General features: G+C 58.0%; 1 protein-coding gene across 1 annotated transcript; it reads left to right on the top strand.

Moving 5' to 3' along the window:
• The first annotated feature begins 946 nt into the window (after positions 1-946).
• Positions 947-17934, top strand: NHERF1 (NHERF family PDZ scaffold protein 1). The gene is made up of 6 exons (XM_081162106.1): positions 947-1618; positions 12120-12281; positions 13270-13423; positions 15655-15695; positions 16798-16887; positions 17094-17934. Exons 1-6 carry the CDS (start codon positions 1157-1159, stop codon positions 17280-17282), a joined length of 1098 nt encoding a protein of 365 aa, XP_081018232.1. The 5' UTR covers positions 947-1156; the 3' UTR covers positions 17283-17934.
• The last annotated feature ends 1413 nt before the right edge of the window (positions 17935-19347 follow it).

The raw sequence follows: 19347 nt of genomic DNA, 5'->3' as shown, positions 1-19347 counted from the left end.
CTGCCAAAATCATTTGATCTTCATGTTTCAGTGTCCCCAACTAGTCACCTTACCCGTTAACGGGCTGCCCAGCCTCTGAGACCAGCGGCTCATCTGTAAGGAGCTGAAAGGCGGCTTCTCTTACGGCCCTAATCATTGTTTCTTTTATTGAAGAAAGCCAGGGCTCCTTTCCCCGCAGACGGAACTGAGATTGGTTACCTGACTCTAGTCGGCCCGTCCCCACCCCAATTCTTTGGTCAAACGCTGACGCCAATGCCCCTGCCATGGCCCCAGGTGACCCCCCTTCCGCGGGCAGCCCCGTGGAGTCTCCTGCTGAGTCCTCACGCTGCCCCGGTGAGGACCAGAGCACGCGCCCCTGTAACACGGAGGTCCCGGGACAGCGCGAAGTGACTCCACCAACGGAGGGCTTCGTTATTCAAACAACTCCGATGAGTCTTTTTTGTAAAACCGCCGGGACCTCGCAGCCCCGGAGGCGGGTCGGTTGCCCCGGCAACAGTCGCTCTCCGCTCCCCTCCCCCTCCCGCCCCCCGCCCACCCCCGAATCGAAGCTGCACACAAGGTTTTGGCTCAAGGCTGTTAAAACGTTAGGGTCCCCTACCCACGGACTGGCTCTCCCCAAACCCGCCGCACTCGGGTGGGGGAAGTCAGGACGGAGCCCGCCGGGCCCTTCGGCCCAGTACCGGGAACTCGCCCCGCCCCCCGCCTCGAGCCCTGCGACTTGGTAACAAACACTTCCACTTCCTGAGCCCTCTTTCTTCTCCCGCCGCCCCGCGCCGCGCGGAGCGCACGGTCCCGCCCCTGCGCGCTCTCATTGGCCAGCGTCGTTCACCCGGCCAGAGCGCCCCCTGCCTGTGGCCTCTGATTGGTCCGGAGTGCTCCACACCCTCGGCGCGGCCCCGCCCCCTGAGGGAAAAGGGGCGGGGCGGGTTCTGGAAGGCTCAGACGCCGCGCGGGGCGGGGATTGGTCCGTGCGCTCGTACTTGAGCTCCTCGCCGTACGCGGCTGCCTTTCGCGGACCACCTGCTCGTTCCGCCCGCGCGGAGGTTTCTTGCGGCGCTCCCTCCAGCTTCCCGGGCTGCAGGGAAAGGGCTGGGTCGTCCCGTCGCCGGCTCCCGACAGGACCCCGCGTCGCGCCGCTGAGCCGTCGCAAGGCGAGATGAACGCCGACGCGGCGGCCGGGGCGCCCCTGCCCCGGCTCTGCTGCCTGGAGAAGGGTCCGAACGGCTACGGCTTCCACCTGCACGGGGAGAAGGGCAAGGTGGGCCAGTTCATCCGGCTGGTGGAGCCCGGCTCGCCGGCCGAGAGGGCGGGGCTGCTGGCCGGGGACCGGCTGGTGGAGGTGAACGGCGAGAACGTGGAGAAGGAGACCCACCAGCAGGTCGTGAGCCGCATCCGCGCCGCGCTCAACGCCGTGCGTCTGCTGGTGGTCGACCCCGAAACGGACGAGCGGCTGCAGAAGCTGGGCGTCCCGATCCGGGAGGAGCTGCTCCGCGCCCAGGAAGGGCCGGGGCAGGCCGAGCCGCCGGCCGCCGCCGAGGCCGAGGGGGCTGGCGGCGACAGGGAGCCGCAGGCCGCCGCGCCGGAGCCCCGCGAGTCCGAGAAGAGCCACCCCGAGCGGGTAAGTGGGGGCCGGGCCGCGCGGCGCGTCCGGAACGAGGGTGAGGGGAGATGGGGAGAGACCCAGCGGCCGGCCCCGCGCCCGCCCCGTCTCTGCAACTCGATCCTCTGGGGGGGAACTGCTTCCGCCCGCCGCCCGGGCGCGCTGGCGGTTGCGGGCTGGGGGCTGCTTCCCACGACCCCCGCCCCTTCTCCACACTGGGCTGGGACTCCGAGCTTTTTTGCCACTTGTCCCTTGGCCATTGGAAGTGGGAGTGAGGGAGGGCGGCTCAAGGGAGCCCAGTCCGCTCTTCCTCGGTTCTGTTGGTGGGGTCCGCTCCCGTGTTTTGGGGAAACCTCTAATCCCGGCCGCCGACTCCCAGCCTCCCCAGAGGGGCCCGCTTCCTCCACGGCCCCCGTGGGCGGTAACTGAAGCCGGGATGAAGCGAACGCGGCCCCGACTTCAAAGAACCGGAGGCATAACCCCCCGTTTGCGTGCGGAGCCCCGGCGCTGGGCGGGGAGGGGTCGCGGCGGGGCGGTCCTCGCACCCCCTCCGGCCCGCCGGTGTGTGTATCATTAACTTCGGCCGGCTGGACTTCATCCTCGTGGAGTCCGCCGTGACTTCTAAGGAAGAGAGGAAGCCCCGCCGTCCGAGGGCGATGTGGGGGCGGAGCGCGGGGAGGAGGTGCAGAGGTCTCTGCGGGCCGGCGGCGGCGGCTCTGCCTCCCAGGATTTATGAGTCTCAGGAATGTGAGGAGTAAGCGCGAGCTGGTATCTGGGCGCCGGAGGGAGGATCTAGAGGGAGAAATAAGGCTGGGGGGGGGAGAGAGGGAAGGGAGTGGCCGGGCAGGGGCCAGCAGAGCGGCTTCGGGTAGGTGGTCTTGCCCAGGCAACGTCTGCCTCCCTCCAGCTCCTGGACAGCAAGAAGGCTGGTTGCCTTTTTACCCATGTTTAATGTTTCCCAAAACGATCCCAGCGTGGGTCAGCTGCAGGATGAGCAGTGGCAGAGCTGGAGTTGTGCTGAGCCTTCTCCCATCCAAGTATTAACCAGGCCCGACCCTGCTTAGCTTCCGAGATCAGGCAGGATCGGGTGCTGCCAGGACGGTTTGGCGGTAGACTGTGCTGAGCCCTCCGTCCCCAGAGAGTAAAAGGGGAGGCCTCAGGGTGCAGAGTATGGGGGGCAGGGCGTGGGCTTCCTCGGGCCCATATGGCTTGCACTAACTCTCCACCTGGTGGCAGCATGTGGCACAGGTGTCCGGTGCCAGCAGGAGCCTCCTCTGGACAGAGAAAGGGCACAGTTCAGCCTAAAGGTAGAAGGTGGACCCGGAGAGGACCAACTGATTCAGTGGAAGTAGAGGAAGTGAGGTCACTAGGAGCCTTGTCCGGCGGAGTTGGAGTTGGTTGCCAGGAATGCCAGGGCCACCAGGCCCCCACTTCTTGCCAGCATTGGCAAGGGTGGGGCAGGGGTGAGAACCAGGGAGTTGGAACCCATAACCTCTGGTCCCAGGCAGACATCCAATTTGAACTTTGCACTGTGCATTGATTTGCCATTCCTTTTTTTTTGGACTTTGGCACTGGCACAAGTAACCCGCCACCCCCTCAGCCCCCACACACAAAGTTCCATCAGGTCAAGCTCCTCCCATTACCCTTTTGGTTTTGCTGTTGGGTGTGGGAGGGCCCGGGGGAGGGGGAGGACCTAGCACATGCCTCCCCTCCTCCCCGGTGCCATCTGAAAGGCAGCAGCCCGTGGCTTCCTGCTCTCTGGCGAGCACAGAATCAGATTGCCCCAGGTGGTGGTGGGACACCTGCATTTGTGTGTACTGCACTAGGCCAGGAGAAGGGAGGAGAACCCAGCCCCCTAGTCCTAGGGACACTGTCACCAGGCCTCTTGGGGTTTCAGGTCAAAAAGTAAACCAGAACTTCTCTGAGCCTTGGTTCTCCCATCTGTAAAATGGGGGGCCTTGGATTACAGTGATACCTGTCCTCTGGAATTTTACAAATAATGGAAACTATTTGAGCCCCTATGGGATGCTGAATTGAGCTCCTTTGTGCCCAGGCATTTGAATCTGAGCTCTGTGTAGCCACTGCCTTTAGCCTTATGCGCAGGTGGTCAGCACTGTTAAATCCTTCTGGTAGGAAATTCCCTTGAAATCTGGTATGGTGGACTTGAAGGTGACACACCCTGTCATTGCAAAAAAATGTCAATAAACATAAATTATTTTCCTGAGAGGCCTCTCAGTGGGGTCATTCGTTAGGGTATTTCTGTTAGTTCTCATAAGTGAAAGAGGTGTTACTTGGAAAAGTGCCATGCAGGGAGTGGGCGGCAGGTGACATCTGGGAAGAGCAGCCTGCGTCAGGATTGATACAGGCAGGGGTGAGGGGCTCCTGTAGTCTGGTGTAGAAGGAGGTGGAGGGGAACTTGCAGCTCTGCCACCTTTGTCGGTGGCTTTCCCCACCTCCACCCATTGGAGAGAGGGGCGGCAGCACCCCTGCTCACAACCTTGCAGTCACAGGATGGGACCTAAACCCTTGACCCTGGCGCCTGGCACATGGACTCACAGTGGTGGCCGGGCAGGCCTAAGCCAGCTCAGCTGCACTAGCTGGGCCACCTCTCAGCCTCTCTAAGCCTGTTTCCTCTTATGTAAGTTGGGGGCGATAGCAGCTACCTCGAAGGGTTGTCGGGGTTATTCAAGGATGTCTGTTAAACTCAGCGCCTGGCACCAAGTACTCAGTAAACGTTGGTTGTTGGCATTTGAATTAATAAATATTTCACAGCGATTGTTGTCCCATCCATAGGGCAGCTAGCCCTGGAGGTGTCTCCCTCCTTAGGCAAGTGCAGCTGTGGCCACACCTGGCACTCAGTATGTGCCCAGCCGGGGGTGTCACTCTGATTGAATAATCATATCCCACAGCCCTTCATAATCTGGCAGCCTTCGCTCCCCACCTCCCCTCATGTCCACCACACCAAGGGTCCAAATTCCCCTCTAGCACACAGTGCTCCTTGGCCTTTGAACCTTCACACCTGGTCCCCTTCAGCCTCCTTCTCTGTGGGGCGCACTCTCCAGAGCCACTTGCTTCCCAAGGATCCTGTCCTCACCTCCTCCTGTGCTTACATCTTTTATTGCTTACATCTTTTATTGCTCTAAACCACAGGATTGGACTCCTGTTTATGATCTATCACTGCTTGGTGAGTCCCCAGGGCAACACCTTGGCTTATGTGTGTTTATATCCCCGGCACTGTGCCTGGCACAGTAGGGAGGGGCTCAATCAAATTTTTTGAATTAGTGAATGGATGCATAACAGCCACCAGGGACCTTTGTCCTAAGTCATCTCAGTCGAGCACACCTGGGCCTGTTGACGCCTCAAATACACCCAGAGATCAGAATTCCAGAAAGAACCTACCCACTCCTTTTTCTTGCCTACTAGCAGCTTCCATTTGAAAATTAGAAAGCCAAAAGTCTGTGTTTTGGGGTCAGCTCTGTGAGCCACTGGCTCTGGGCCCCTAATTGTCCATAGTTCCCTGCAAGCCTCAGCTTCTACCTCTCTGAAATGGGACCCCAGCACCCAGGGTTGCTGTGAGAATTCAAGGGTGGGGTGTGGGGGTATAAGTGCCAGCTTGGGGTGGGTTCCCACTGGACCTAACCCTGATTCCAGAGGCAAAGGTGGTGCAGGCACCCCGAGTAACAAGGTGGGTGGGTGGACACAGTTATCTGGCAGCCTAGCACCCTTTTCCCCATTTCTGGGAGGACAGCCAGGGTTTGAGCTGCAGGATGTTTGGATTTGAAATGGACAGGGTACGTGATCTTTCGTGCGTTGGTTCCTCCTCCTAAGCCATGTTTTGGGGGCTCTTTCTCCCCTAGTATAGCACTGGTTCTTACTTTCAGGGGTGTGTCTTGGAACCCAGCTTGCTCGGACTCCAGTGTCTGCCTGCATATCCATTGGGCCACACATTTGAGTTGTGCTTTGGGGGCCTGACTCTCCAGCTGGGTGTCTGTGCCCATCACAGTGGTATAAATTCAGGCTACTTGAACCATCTCCCTATAAGGGTCCAGGTAATTGAGCCCTTTGTGCCAGGACTCCCAGGAGCTCCTGTCCCCAACAGTGTCCTTCAAGCACCTAATAGAACATCTCCACCTAGAAGGGACAGGCTTCTGGCCCCATCCTGCCCTTCTCCTGTGATGGGCTGGGCAGGGAGTGTGGTGACTAAGTCTCTACCTTCACCCTCAGGTCCTAAGAATCCACCCTTGCTATCTCTGACCTATCCTGAAGTACAAAGGGCTTCCCAGGAGGCTAAGCTAGACTGTTGGCCTTGGCCTTCCTTTCCCCATCCTTAGGGATAGGACAACCAACCATGTCCCAAGACTCCTAGGCAATGTATAGATTCCTGCCCTAGCAAAGGGCAAGTAATACAGATTCCCTGAGTTCCAGGTCCCAAGTGCTGCTCTCTCCTGTGTGACTGAGCTCCTATCTCTCCTTGTGCCCTGCTGTAAGGTCATAGGTGGGGATATAGAAGAGTGTTTGGGACTGACAGCCAAGTGATTGAGAGTGAGACCTCCAGGATCCAAGCAGGCCATTGCCACAGCCACTGGCTACATGTGACTCTTAGTACTTGAAATGTGCTGTAAGTGTAAAATGCCAACCAGATTTTGAAGACTTAGTACAAATAAAATGATGTAAAATAGCCCATTAATAACCTTTTAAATGGATTAAATGGTGAAATGATAATGTTTTGGATGTATTGTGTTAAAACATACTTCAGTTGATTTCTCTTGTTTCTATTTACTTTTTAATGTGGCTAATAGAAAATTTTTAATTACCTATGTTAAAATATAAACTTCAACTAAGTAAATTTGAAGGTCAAATTGGCTTTATTAAGTGATTCATGGGGTGGTGAACACACAATACAATATACAGATGATGTATTATAGAATTATACACCTGAAACTTACATAATTTTATTAACCAATGTCACCCCAATAAATTTTTAAAAAGCAGCTCACGAAAACAGCAGTTCATCCAGAAACTAGAAGGCTCACCGAGAGGGACTGAACAAAATGGAAGGACTTTATAAGAGGAAGGATGGGGCAAAGGAACTATTGACAAAAGAAAAGAAAGGATTATTTTGAGGCCTGCCGTCTTTTTGGGGGGAAGGGTTTTTATCCTGCAGATTGCTGCTTCTTCAGTGGGGAGAGGGCCCATGTGACAGATTACTGTACTGGGGCTTGCCTGGAAAATTCCAGACTGATGGATTAAGATTATATTTCTTGGAGAGGTTGAAACTGCAATTAGATCAGGTATTAAGTCTAGGTGTGGTATCATGAGTTATTAGCATGAGTGATGCCATATTGGGCCTGTGGGTTTTTTCCTTCGACACCTACATGACTGGCATTATGTATCTATTGGATAGCATTGGTCTAGATCTGAGTTCAGAGCCTGCCTCCTCCTATAGCTATGTGTACTGAAGCAATTTACATGTTCTCTTTTTGAACCTGAGCGTCTTCATCTGTGAAATGAGGGCAATAACACCTTCCTTGCAGGGTTATAATTGGAATTTAATGAGAAAATGCACATAAAGCCCTAGTGTGGTGTTTGGCACATAGTAAGTGCTCAGTAAACAGTACCTGCTATTTGTTATTTCAGTAGAGCTCCAATTTCACAAGCTCCCTGAAGGTTCTTACAAGTAGCTTCTTGGGACAGCCCATAGGAGTTAAATCCAGTGACTTCTGGGAGGAGGGTGAGGGATCAGGAGGGCTGATGGTGGAGCGCCTGCTGGGCAGGCAGGCATGGGGTGGCCAGCCTGGAATGTCTCCAGGTAGGCAGCAGCCCACGTACCAGTCTGCTCCATCCCAGCCTTGCCCAGCCCTGGGGAGACCTGAGCCAAACTCCCTCAGGTGGGTCTCTGGATAGCACTAGGAGAAAAGAGCTGGAAGGGGGATCTGGCTCAGGGCCCCTACTTGGGGGTATTGGAGAAGTAGCCCCCACTTCAGCTCAAGTCTGCCTCCTGGATCCCACCCTACTGGGCTCCGGAGAGTGTCTCTCCACTGAGAAACAGGACATTCAGGATCAAGGGTGAGGATCAGCTCCCTTTTTACAAATGGAGGTGTCTGACATTCCTTAGCCTGCACAGGCGGGGCAGTCCTGTGGGTGAAATGGAGCTACATCGGGGCGGGAGGGCAGGTCAGTGGCAGCCAAGCCTTCCATACCTCCCCTCAGGTGAGGAGAGGGTCCCTTCAGTCTAGAGCTGTGGACACTCGCCAGTGGCCTGAGCTCCTGGTCACTTCCCAGCCTGCCTTAAGGACAATGGCCCCATTTCCCCAGTCACACGTCACCCCAGGCAGGGCCAACTCTCTCCATCCTGGCTTCCTTGAAGAGCTGGCACCAGACACAAGCTTATGTCTCCAGAGTGCCCTGGAATGGACTGAGCTTCCTCCCAGGGCAGCCTGGTTCCTTAGCCCCAGCACACCTTCTACCCCCCCCCCCACACACACAAGAATAGCCAGGCCCCCCCTTCCCCCACCCCATCTCCTCACCCACCCTGTGGTTGGGGCTAATTCCTTTGTGTGAGGCTGCAGGGTGTATAAACAAGAGCCCTGGGCTGGGGCTGGGCTGGGGCTGGGCAGTCTGGGGAGGTGAGGGTCACTGCCATTGTCTCAGCCACCTGGTAGTCTCCCTGCTCCTCCTGCCCGCCCCTTGCTGGAAGCAGCCTGGCCCTTTTCTATAAGGCTCCTCACCATGGCACCGGCCAGGGAGGGGCCAGGCCCAGTGGGGCGTTGGCCCCCCAGCCATCCTCCCGGAGCAGGAGCAGGGAGCGGCCCTGGGCCTGATCCCCAGAGACAGTCACTGGGATTAGGGTATCGACTTTCCCCAGCTTTCCAGGTGGCTGCTGGTGGTGCCTATTGAATTCCGTGCCCGCTGTCCGCTCCCTGGGCTGCGTGGGTGGAGGTGACTGGGCGGCCACTTGGGGTGGGGCTGGGCTCCCTGGGGGAGAGGAGGGGCTGGAGGAGGGCAGCCTCGGCAGGCCTGGAATAGGATTTGGAACAGCCAGAGAACCTGAGAGTGGGGAGAAGGCCCCAGGAGCCTGGAGGCAGCTCTCCTGGCAGGGTCTTTTCCAGAAAGTGGGTCTGGTGTTTTCTGGAAGTGAGCAACTCAGACTCATCCAGCCCCCGCCACTCCAGCCCGATTGCGTTGCCATTTGCTTTGCCCGTGGGCCAGCACTGCCTCTCGCTCCGCCTCTTGCTTCCCATTCCCCACCAGGCTCCTCGCTGAGCAGACCCCGACTTTACTCTGCGCTTCCTCCCCACTGGGAGTCCTGCCTGAGGCTCTGAGCACCCTGGGGCCATGCTCCCCTTGTAGCGACCCCTTACCCCAGCTCTAAACCCCTCAAACGCTGGCACGAGGCTCCTCCTGACCTCCTTGGGCCACCAGCAGGCCCATGATGGCCTGAACTTGCCATTTACCCACTTCCCCAGGCTCTGCCCCAGTTCTGGATGCAGGCCCAGGAGCAGTGGTGTCCCAGCTTCTGGTACCTGACCCCTCCCTGTCTTCTTTTCTCAGTGCTGGGCCGGCCCCACAGACCCCAGGGAAGCGGCCCCCAGGGACTCCTGCTGTCAGCACCAGCCTCCACCCAGAACGGGCTGGGCTGACTCAGCAGCTGGCGGTGACACCTCCCGGAGACAGCTGGGGGAGGGGCGGAGAGAAACAGGGCTGGTCTCCCTGGAAGAATGCGAGGCCCTCACCCCTTCCCGCCAAAGGGAAGGAGCCTGTGGGGGCTTGCGAAGGAGGATGCAAAATGGGGCTCTTTAGGTGTCTGAATACTTCAGAAAACTACCTGGGGTTCCTGTACCCCCGACTAGCCACCCCCAGAGGGCAATGAGCACGTCCCAGCGCAGGGGAAGGAAGCAGCAGGGCCCTGAGCCCCTAGATCCTCTATTTCTTCCATCTCGTGGTTTGGTGCTGGCCCTCTAGCTTTAAGGACAGGTCACCAGGCAAGGGGTGCTGGGGTGAAACTGAGGTTCAGTAGGAGAGCCCGCAGCACAGACACTTGGGGCTGGTAGTGCGGCTTTGCCAGCCAGAGAGCACCCAAGCTGCTCCCCTGCCCAGGTCCAGCCACAGCCCAGAACAGGCCTGCTCACTGTCCCTATCGTTGCCTGTCCCAAGCTCAGGCTTAGCTCTGGCTGCAAGAGATCTTTTGAGCATCCGGAAGGAAGGCTGTGGTTTCATCAGTACCCAAGCCCCTCCCAGCAGAGGCTGCAGGCACCTTAGGGAGAGCTAGTTCAGTGTTTGTGACGCCTGCTGAGGCCTCAGCTCCAAGGGGGCCTCCTCCCAGTGTGGATTTGTTCTTTAAGTGCCAGCCCACCGATGGTGGAAGGAACACAGGTTCCAAGTCAGACAGGGTTGGCATTCTGGCTCTGCTGTAAAGCCGAGTGACATCAGGCAGGCAGTGGGCATGATATCAGGCAGGCTGTGGTCACGACATCTCGAGCCTCAGTTTCCCCATCTTGAAGATGGGGGTCACCAGCCCCATCCAGGTTGCTATGGAAGGCTGTTTGGAGTGAGGGGAGGCGGAGACATCGGAGCTGCCCCCTCCTTCCCCACGTTCTCTGGGCCACTGTGGAGCTGAGCCTGGCTGGGGCAGAAAGCTGAGCCTGCCCAGGTGGTGGCAGCTGGTCAGACCTGTTCTGCTCACCTGGCCCGGGGGAGGACCGGCTGGCAGCTTTGCGGAGGGATTAGCTTGAGGGGAGAAGAGCCTGTCTTACACCCGGAACAAGATCCCAGAGGGTTGTGCTGGCCGGATACGCAGGCATCAGCTGGGCGAGCTGGTGTGGGCCCTGCTGGGAGGAACCGGAGGAGGAGAACTTGGGAGAAGGGGGGCCCCGGGGCGTCTGGCCCAGATTAGGGTACCCGCAGGCCCACCTGTCAATCGTCCTTCCTGTCTTGGCCGCTCCACACTCCCCGTCAACATCCTGAAGCACGGAAAGATCCACCCCAGCATTGAAAGGAAGGCAGTCACCCTCTCCTGCCACGTTCACCACCCCCACCCCCACCCCCGTGAGAGTGGAGGTGGGGACTCAGCCTGCCTCCTGGGGCTGGCAGGTTGGGACAGGACAGGTGGCTGTAAACCCTCCTTGCCTCCTCCACTCCCAGCTGGGGACTGGGGTTTCAGTGTAACCTGGCACCCCACCCAAAGCCCCAGAATCTCACTTTCATTTGACTATTTGCTACCATTCACAACAGTGGGAAAGTCTGCGAGTGCACAGGGATTTCACACTTGTCAAGTGTCCCCTTGTATGTTAATTACCTCGCTGCCTCACAGCAACCCTGGGAGACAGGTGGCGCTTAAGAGTGGTCTCAGGGAGGAACCTGAGGCTCTGAAAAGGAAATTACTGCCCAGGTTACACAGTGAGGAAGCTGGAATCTGGGCCAGGACCTTGACTCTAGCCCTTGCTCATGGCCTGGTGTCCAGGGGTGACCCAGAGCTCATCGGCTGGCTGCTGTGGTCCTTCCCCAGGCTTGGGAGGAGGGGGAGAAGGACCCCAAGTCAGTCGGGTGCTCTGGCTTTGGTTTCCTGCCCACTGACACCCGGATTCCCTCCGTCGTGCACTTGTGTCCCAGGGCTGCAGCCGCTAAGCTCAGCTGCTTAAGGTGGACCCAGGGTGGTGAGATTGTTCCAGCTGAGTGTCTGAGTGCACCTTGGGACCAGCAGGATCTCTGAGGTTCTGTTATTCTTGGCTAGACCAGTCTTGGTTCTGCCAGTGGGGTTCTTGTCCTGTCCAGGACCCCAGCTGTGCCTCTCCCTGGTCTGTGGTCATTGGCCCCCCGGCTCCCTTTGGATAGGCCACTTGACTTGGTCGGGGAGAGATGGGAGCCTGGGTGAGGAAAGGCTTTACTGTAAACAGGTGACCAGCTTTCAGTAAACACTGGCCCCTCTCTGCTGCAGACAGGAGCCTGAACAGGGAAGGGGCCCTGAAAGCAGGGTGTGCTGAAGGGAGCCCAGGGTGGCTATGGCCATGGCCTGGACAGGGTGGCCTATGGAAAGGGCTCGGGCAGATTTCTCATGAGCACTCAGATACTCCACTGAAACAGTTTTCTGTACAGAGGCTAGGGTTCCCCATCCCATGTCTCAGGCACCCAGCCAGGCTGGCAGGTGTGCCACCTGTCACCCCCCAGGAGGGCCAGACTGCTACCTTGTCTTTCTTACCAATGGCTCAATCAAAATAACACAACCTTAGAATGTCACAGGGGAGGGACTTGAGCTAACTGTCCCCACTTCTCATTTGCCAGAAGAGGAAACTGAGGCTTGGAGAGCGGCCTTGTTGCCCAGGGTAACCCAGGCAGGTCCCTGCAAGGCAGGATCTCCATGCAGGTCCTCTGCCTCCCCAGCCAGCATTCTCTTGGTTGCTGGGTAGGATCTCAGCAGATTTGCCTGTTACCGGATCTTATGGGAGCTGGAGTCAGGCACAGGGCAGGGAGAGTGGGACCAAGGACACTGTGGAATGACATGGACCCTGCATTGTCCCCACAGCGTGAGCTTCGGCCTCGGCTCTGTGCCATGAAGAGGGGTCCCAACGGCTATGGCTTCAACCTGCATAGCGACAAGTCCAAGCCAGGCCAGTTCATCCGGTCAGTGGACCCAGACTCGCCTGCCGAGGCCTCGGGGCTCCAGGCCCAGGACCGTATCGTGGAGGTAATGCCTCTCACCTTCTCCCCAGGTCCCTCCTTCCTGACACCTCCCCACATGCACACAGCTGGGGCTGGAGGGAGGGAGGGATGGTGGGTGGGCAGGTGGGTAGGCAAAGGAACTGACTCCCTCTCCACTCCCACCTCCCCTGGGCTCTTCCTCACTGAGCAGACACACTTGGTAGTTCATGATTCACCCTCGATCTGGGTAGACATCCAGGCCATCCCTAGAGGCTCCTGCCACCTGCGTCCTCCATGTCAGGCACAGGGGTGGAGCAGAGGGATGAAACCCTTCTCCCCACTGAGGCTATTAGGCGGAGGGGAAACGGAAACCAAATGCCTTGGGCAGTCCCAGAATTTCAGTCTTAGAACCTTTGAGCTGGAAGATCAGCTCTCTCAAGACTTCTCTCTCTTTTTTTTTTTAATATATCTTTATTGATTTCAGAGAAAGGAAGGGAAAGAGAGAGAGAGAAACATCAATGATGAGAGAGGTCATTGCTCAGCTGCCTCCTGCACATCCCCGACTGGGGATCGAGCCCGCAACCCGGCATGTGCCCTGACCGGGATTTGAACCGGGATCTCCTGGATCCTAGGTCGATGCTCAACTGCTGAGCCACGCCCGGCCGGGCAAGACTTCTCATTTTACATGTGAGCAAGCCAAGGCCCAGAGAGGGAAGTCGGACAACAAGTCCGTAGAGAAGCTGGGCCTCCAGATCTTTACCAGGTCTCCAGACCTTTCCCGTCCCGTCTGTCCCAGCTGTGTTTGCATAGTCTGGTCTGGATATTTTCTTTGGTTTTTCCCATGTGTCCTGCCTCTTGTCTGACTATAAAGTGGGAAGACGGAGGACCACTTGGCTCATTCAGAACTCTACAGACAAGGTGGAGTCAGTGTCCCTAGATTGCTGAATGGCCAAGGACAAAGAGGACCACTGGTACCTCCTCGCCCTGCCCCCCAGAACCGAGACCTGTGCTGGTAACCACACCCCCACCCACAGGTGAACGGGGTCTGCATGGAGGGCAAACAGCATGGGGATGTGGTATCTGCCATCAAGGCTGGTGGCGACGAGACCAAGCTGCTGGTGGTGGACAAGGAGACTGATGAATTCTTCAAGAAATGCAAAGTGATCCCATCGCACGAGCACCTGAACGGTGAGCTGGGTGGGGTGGCTGGAGGCCCCCAAGTCCGGGGATGTTGGCCAGAGTTCTAGACCTGGACTGTGTCCCAGGTGAGGGGGACAGCTTCCTGCTTCGATGCTCCCTCCATCTCCTTCAAGGGAGGCCAGGGGGGTGGGTTGGGAGAGAGTAAGCCCTAGCTAGTGTCAGGACAGGAAGCAGGGATCAGCGTTAGGTTTCTGAGGATGGCATATGTAAGAGGTAAGCTGGCCCAAGGGATGGTGAGATGGGGCAGAGCTGCTGATTCCTGGGCCAAAGCTGTAGCACCAGAGGGAGGCCTAGCTCTGCCACCCCAGCACATTCTCAGGGCAGGGCTGATGCAAGGAAAGGGTTAACTCTGGGAGGCCTCCAGCCTTTGCTTGGTCAGATCAGAGTCCAATGACAGGGGCCCAGTGCTCCCCTTCCCTTCTCAGGTTGTCTTGGAAACCCAGGCTTGCTGGCTGTAGAAAGCAGTGGGTCCCCCCTTGGTCCCTGGGCCCCTGTCCTCCCCATCCCCCACCATCACCCTGCCAAGCCTGGTACCTCCTCTTGCCCAAGCCCAAGCTAAACAGGGGGCAGGGCTGCTACAGCAGGGCAGGGAGGAGTTAAGCATCACTCTGCTCCCTGGTCTGGGCTTTCTCCCTGGGCAGATGGCAGGGGGAGCTGGCGGGGGGGGATCAGGGGCAGAGAAGGAACCTCTTTGGTCCTGCTTTGGGGGGGGGGTCCACAAAAAGGTCCTAACATAGGCTTAGATTCCTAGTTGGAGGGGCCTAATGGGGAGACCCCATCCCTATCTAGCCCAATCTAGCTTGCTGGGCGTTGCTGGAAGGGGGGGAATGGGTTAGTTGGAAGTCCCTGGTAAACTCAGCATGGGAGCTGGGATGCCGCCTTACCCTTGTCTCCCAAGTTCATGGAAACCAGATAACACAGATAATCCCCTTCCTCAGTGAGGGGGAAACTGAGGCCCAGAGAAGCCCTAGCCTTGCTCTTGGGAACATGACATGAGGAAGAATCAGCAGAGGCCTGGATTCCACTCGGCTCCTCAGATGCCTCCCCCTGCCTCCTCCAGCAGCCTCCTCCCCTCACCACCAGCCCTCACCTTCCTCCCTCTCTGTCCCTGTCTGGGTGGGAGGGGCCCTGAGAACTAGGGTGACTGCAGCCCCTCCCCAGAGGACCTGCACTGGAAGAGGCCCAGGGACAGGTCTCCTCCCCACTGTCCCTCCTGGTTTCTCCAGGATGGTGTCTTCTACCCATTCAGCTGGCTTGGGGGCAGTGGGAGAGTGAGTGTCCCTATGTCCTAGCAGTCCCCTGCCGAGCCACCGTGGGAAGGCGGAGGGTGTTGAAAGGGAGGAAAAGGTGAGAGTCAGGTACACCTGACTGCCCGGCCCCTGGTCCAGGGTGGGGGGAACGATGTATGTTGATGTTAAAGCAAAGTTCAGAAGAAACCTACCCAGGCTGACCAGTCCCCAGCGGTGGGACAGCCTCCCTTGCAGTCACGTGGGGCCTCTGGCCTGAGTGAGCCCAGTGAGGGTGACCCCTGACCCTGCCGCCACCAGCAGGTTTCCCATTGGCTGGGACACTGGCTGAGCCCTCCTGTCCTCATCTCCACAGTGGCCAGGAGGAGTTGGGATTATTTTCCCTTTCAGCCGAGGCAGGTCCTAACCACAGCCTGGGTGTGGTTCTCATTCTGGTGGCACCACCATCACCTAGGAAGCTCTTGGAACATACTGGTTCCTGGGCCACCTCAGCCCCATTGGATCAGAGGCCCTGGTGCCCAGGCCCAGGAATCTGCATTCCTGACAGCCTCCCTGGTGGTTCTGAGGCAGCCAGCGGGGAATTTCAGCCTCACCTGGGACAGTGCTTTTCTCACACAGCTCATTGGCCATCAGTGGCTCGTAAGATGAATGTAGCAGGCAGGAACCAGCGTATGCTTTTTAATGAAAGCGAGTAGAAAATACCAGAGAGCGTTGTGATGCAGGGAGGATTGGGTCTGGGGGTTGTGGTAAGGGCAGGTTGTTTTGTGAAACTCTTTATACTCACGCAGTCTGTGTGTGCCTGGTCGTCAGAATGTCAGCCGCATTTACAATGGGTTGCAGTCAAGGGACTTTTAAATACTGACCCAGGGAACAGGACAGCTTCCCAGCCCCACACCTCTTCCCTCCTCCATGCTCTCCCCGTCCCAGTTCCCCAGAGCTCCTGGACTCACCTCTGCTTTTTTCTTCCACCAGGTCCCTTGCCTGAGCCCTTTACCAATGGGGAGATCCAGAAGGTAAAAGCAGACCCCTAACTGCTCCCAGCCTGGGGGCTGCAGGGAAGGGTGGAAGGTGGCATGGTTGGGAGGACGACCACCTGGCTCAGGTTGAAACTCCAGTTTCCAAGCTACTCCCTCCAGAATTCCACGCTCTGTACCTGCCAGTGTCCCCTCGGCCCCCTCTTGGGAGCCAGGCTGTCCGGGGAAGAGGCCTGGCATGCTCCTCTGCAACCCGCCATCCTGGGTGCCAAGCCCCGCCTCCAACTGCCACTGCACAGAAGAGGCCATTCTCCCCCCAAGAACAGAGCTGCAGTGTCTGGCCACACGCTGCCCAGCTACTTCCAGTCCGGGTTGGAAGACAAAGCCTCTCTGCCCCTCCACCCCTCCTCCCTTCCAGGCAGGAGGGAAGGGAAGGCAGTAGAGGCTGGGGAAGAGATGGCAGGGCACGGTGCCAGCCGAGGCCAGAGGAACCCAGGCAGGGGCTGAGCGCCAGGCTAAGGCCTTGGCTCTGGGATAGACTGACCACAGGGCGAAGCTCTGCAGGGTCTGCTCAGTCTCCCCTGCCCCTGGGCCTCCTGCTGGGGGGGACACAGCAGGGGGTGGCCCTGGACCACCTGAACCTCTCACTCCACCTGTGGGTGCAGAACCACATCCACCTTAATCCTCTGAAGCCCTTCTTGGCTGCTTTGGGGTCACAGTTTCAAGATTCCTGGGTCAAGTCCAAGTAAATAGTCAGGTGGACCATGGGAGATTCAGGGAGCACCACAGCGGTCTCCTGTGCCAGGTCAAGGCCCCCAGTATCCCCATGCCCCAGGGACCTCTCCTTTGTCACTGGCCCAAAAGGTAGGTCAGTCCTGAAGGCTCATTGGGAGGATGGGGGAGTGGGCAGTTCAGCTAATCCCTCATGGTCCGTCCCAGCCTGGGACCAGGCTCCCCTGATCCTTGGAAGAATGTAACAATGCAAGTCCCCTGAGGGCCCCAGGCAGGCTCTGTCGGTGGGTGGCAAGGGCTCAAGTGGGAGTTCTCAGACAAGGCACCTGTCTTCCCTGCAATCTCCCTTTCCTGCTCACGACTTCCCTGACCCATCCCCACCAACCCACCCCTGTCCTCCCTCCAACAGGAGAACAGTCGTGAAGCCCTGGTCAAGGTGGCCTCCGAGAACCCCAGGCCAGCCCTGGCGCGGTCCACCTCCAGCGATACCAGCGAGGAGGTAGGCCGGTGGGTGGGCCAGGGGTGGCGCTGGGTTACTGGCACCCCATTCCCAGGCCACACACATGCCTGGCACACCAGCCTGATTCAGAACACATGTTGAGCCACGTTCTGTTCTGACCTGGCTTCCCTGGGCTCTGCCCCAAGGGAGCCTTCTCGCCTCGCAGACACTGACTCCCGCTCTTTACCTTCCCCTCCTCTTCGCAGCTGAATTCCCAAGACAGCCCCAAGAAACAGGACTCCGCAGCCCCCTCCTCCTCCTCCTCTTCCGACCCCATTCCGGACTTCAACATCTCCCTGGCCGTGGCCAAAGAGAGGGCCCACCAGAAGCGCAGCAACAAACGGGCCCCGCAGATGGACTGGAGCAAGAAAAACGAACTCTTCAGCAACCTCTGAGCACCTCCCCCAGCCATCGAGGAAGCTGGAGGGGCTAGGCCTTCTCCCCCACCTCCCTCTCTCCCCCTCCTCCCCACTGACCCCTGAATGACAAACAAATCAGCACCAGCATCTCCCCTTGGCAAATCTGATTCTTCTTGAGAACCGTGTTCTTCCCTCATCTCAGGGAAAGTGAATGTTTTTCTGTCCTACCCCAATCAGAAAGCAGACTGTCCACCTCTTCCTGAGTGCACAGCCTCCCTGGTGTCCCCTTGCCCCTCACCTGGGACATCACTGGGACCTGCACCTAGCAAGGATCCGGGGACCAGGCGAGAGCTCATCACCCCAAGTGATGACTGGGCCTAGGGTTGGTCAAGGACTGGGGTTGCAGCAGCCACAGCATCCCAAGAGCTGCGGGTTGGGCAGCTTTGTTCGGTTGATTTTTTTGAGCGCAGTATCGCAGAGTAGAGGGATTTTTGTCTCCTGATTAACATGATTTTCCAGGTTGCCGCCTCCAGGACATAGCAGCTGCCTCAGCCTTAAATTTTTGTTGTTTCTACTCCCACCGCAGAAACCCTGGCAGGTGGGGGAAGTGTTGGCCCTGCCAGCCCTGGGCCAGGCACCACCGTTGTAAGGAAACTCCATCAGAAATTCAACTGGTTTCTCCAAACTGCCTCAGCCTCTGTGTCTTCTTTTAGAGCTCTGTCCTCATGGCTTTGAGAAATGGCAAACCTGTGTTCTCAGGGTGGCCTCTGGCTGAGAGGGTAGGGCACAGCTGGAGGGAGAGGATGGCCCAGGGCTCCCTAGGGCCCCAAGCCTGGGAGTGGGAGGTGGGTAACTTTAACCAAAGGCCCCAGGCCTGTCTCTAACTGTCCTGGGGGCCCTACCCAGCCAGCTTCCTGGTGCTTCCCCTGGTGGTCCTCTTGCACAGGCACAATAGGACTGGGGCCCTTTCCAGACGTTAATCCAGGGAAATAGGAGCCCAGGGCACCTGCTGAGGGCTCAGAGTCCAGGAGCTTGAAAGCGTGAAACTGCGGGAGCCTGATTGGGAACGTGAAGACTTGGCTTTCATCCTTCCGCCCTCAGCCAGTGGGGTGCAGGATTCCTAGGCGTGGCCTGAGCTGGCGCCAAATACACTCTTATCTGGCCATGGACCTGATTGGAGGGCAGTTGTCCAGGTCTAGGGGAAAACAAACCCAGCCCTCCCAGGCCCCAGGACATGCTATGTGGCAGGTGGGTGCAGGGGACTTGCCAAGGGCAAAATGCCCTGTTCCCAAGAGATCCAGGTCCTTTTCTACCTCTGGCACTTGCAGCCACATCCTGGAAGTCTGCCAGGTGGCCTGAGAGAGCTGAGGCTGCTGGGCCAGAAGGTTCCAGGGCAGGTGCTGAGAGGGAAGGAAAGGAGGTTGGCCCCAGGCTACTCTCCACCCAACCAGGAAGCCTCAGAAGCCGGTTCCTGGGACTGAACAAGAAGGGAGATGATGAACCAGGGAGGGGGCCTGTGGAGAGAAGAGCCAGTCACTATCTGACCATCTTGGCCTCTTGTTTGGGTTTATGTCCAAAACCCTTATAGCACCAATGGCCCCAGGCCTTGCTCAGCTGGGCCTGGCCTGTCCTCACCCCACTCTTGCCTCTGTGCTTTGACCCCAGATGGAAACCCCACAGGTGAGCAGGCCTGAGGGCTGCCCCACTAGGTCACCTACTGGGTGGGGAACCCTAGCCACCTTTGACTCTGATTAAACTGAAGACAGGTGGGACAGTGGCTCAGAGGGAACCAGTGATGTAGGGCTAGGGGTGCGGTATAAAGGTGGTCACAGCAAACCAAGTTTCTGTCTTGGATTCAGGCATGTTTTCGATTCTAGTTTTTCCAGGATCAAGAGGACTGGGTGCTGGCTCTGCCATCAAAAGCGCTAAGGCTCAGGCAAGCCGCTTCAACATGCTTGGGACTGTTTTTTACCCTTGAAAATGCCCTAGGTGCCCTCAAGAGTCTCTTCCACAACTGTGTTTTGAAACATGACTGGCTTTCGTGTCAGCCACTCCAGACCGACAAGGCATGAGGACAGTTAGAAGTAAATGGGTGTCCCCC

The sequence above is a fragment of the Miniopterus schreibersii genome (genome assembly GCF_964146895.1).
Source record: "Miniopterus schreibersii genome assembly, chromosome: 16".
Taxonomy (NCBI): Eukaryota; Metazoa; Chordata; class Mammalia; order Chiroptera; family Miniopteridae; genus Miniopterus; species Miniopterus schreibersii.
The sequence above is the reverse complement of the archived record's forward strand: the minus strand, read 5'-3'. Positions and strand labels throughout refer to the sequence as shown.

Bases quoted from the DNA above. Each gene is read 5' to 3' on its own strand.
- NHERF1 (XM_081162106.1), top strand. From the start codon at position 1,157: ATGAACGCCGACGCGGCGGCCGGGGCGCCCCTGCCCCGGCTCTGCTGC. The intron at 1,619-12,119 runs GTAAGTGGGGGC...TTGTCCCCACAG, and splicing joins AGAAGAGCCACCCCGAGCGG to CGTGAGCTTCGGCCTCGGCT. The intron at 13,424-15,654 runs GTGAGCTGGGTG...TTCTTCCACCAG, and splicing joins ATCGCACGAGCACCTGAACG to GTCCCTTGCCTGAGCCCTTT.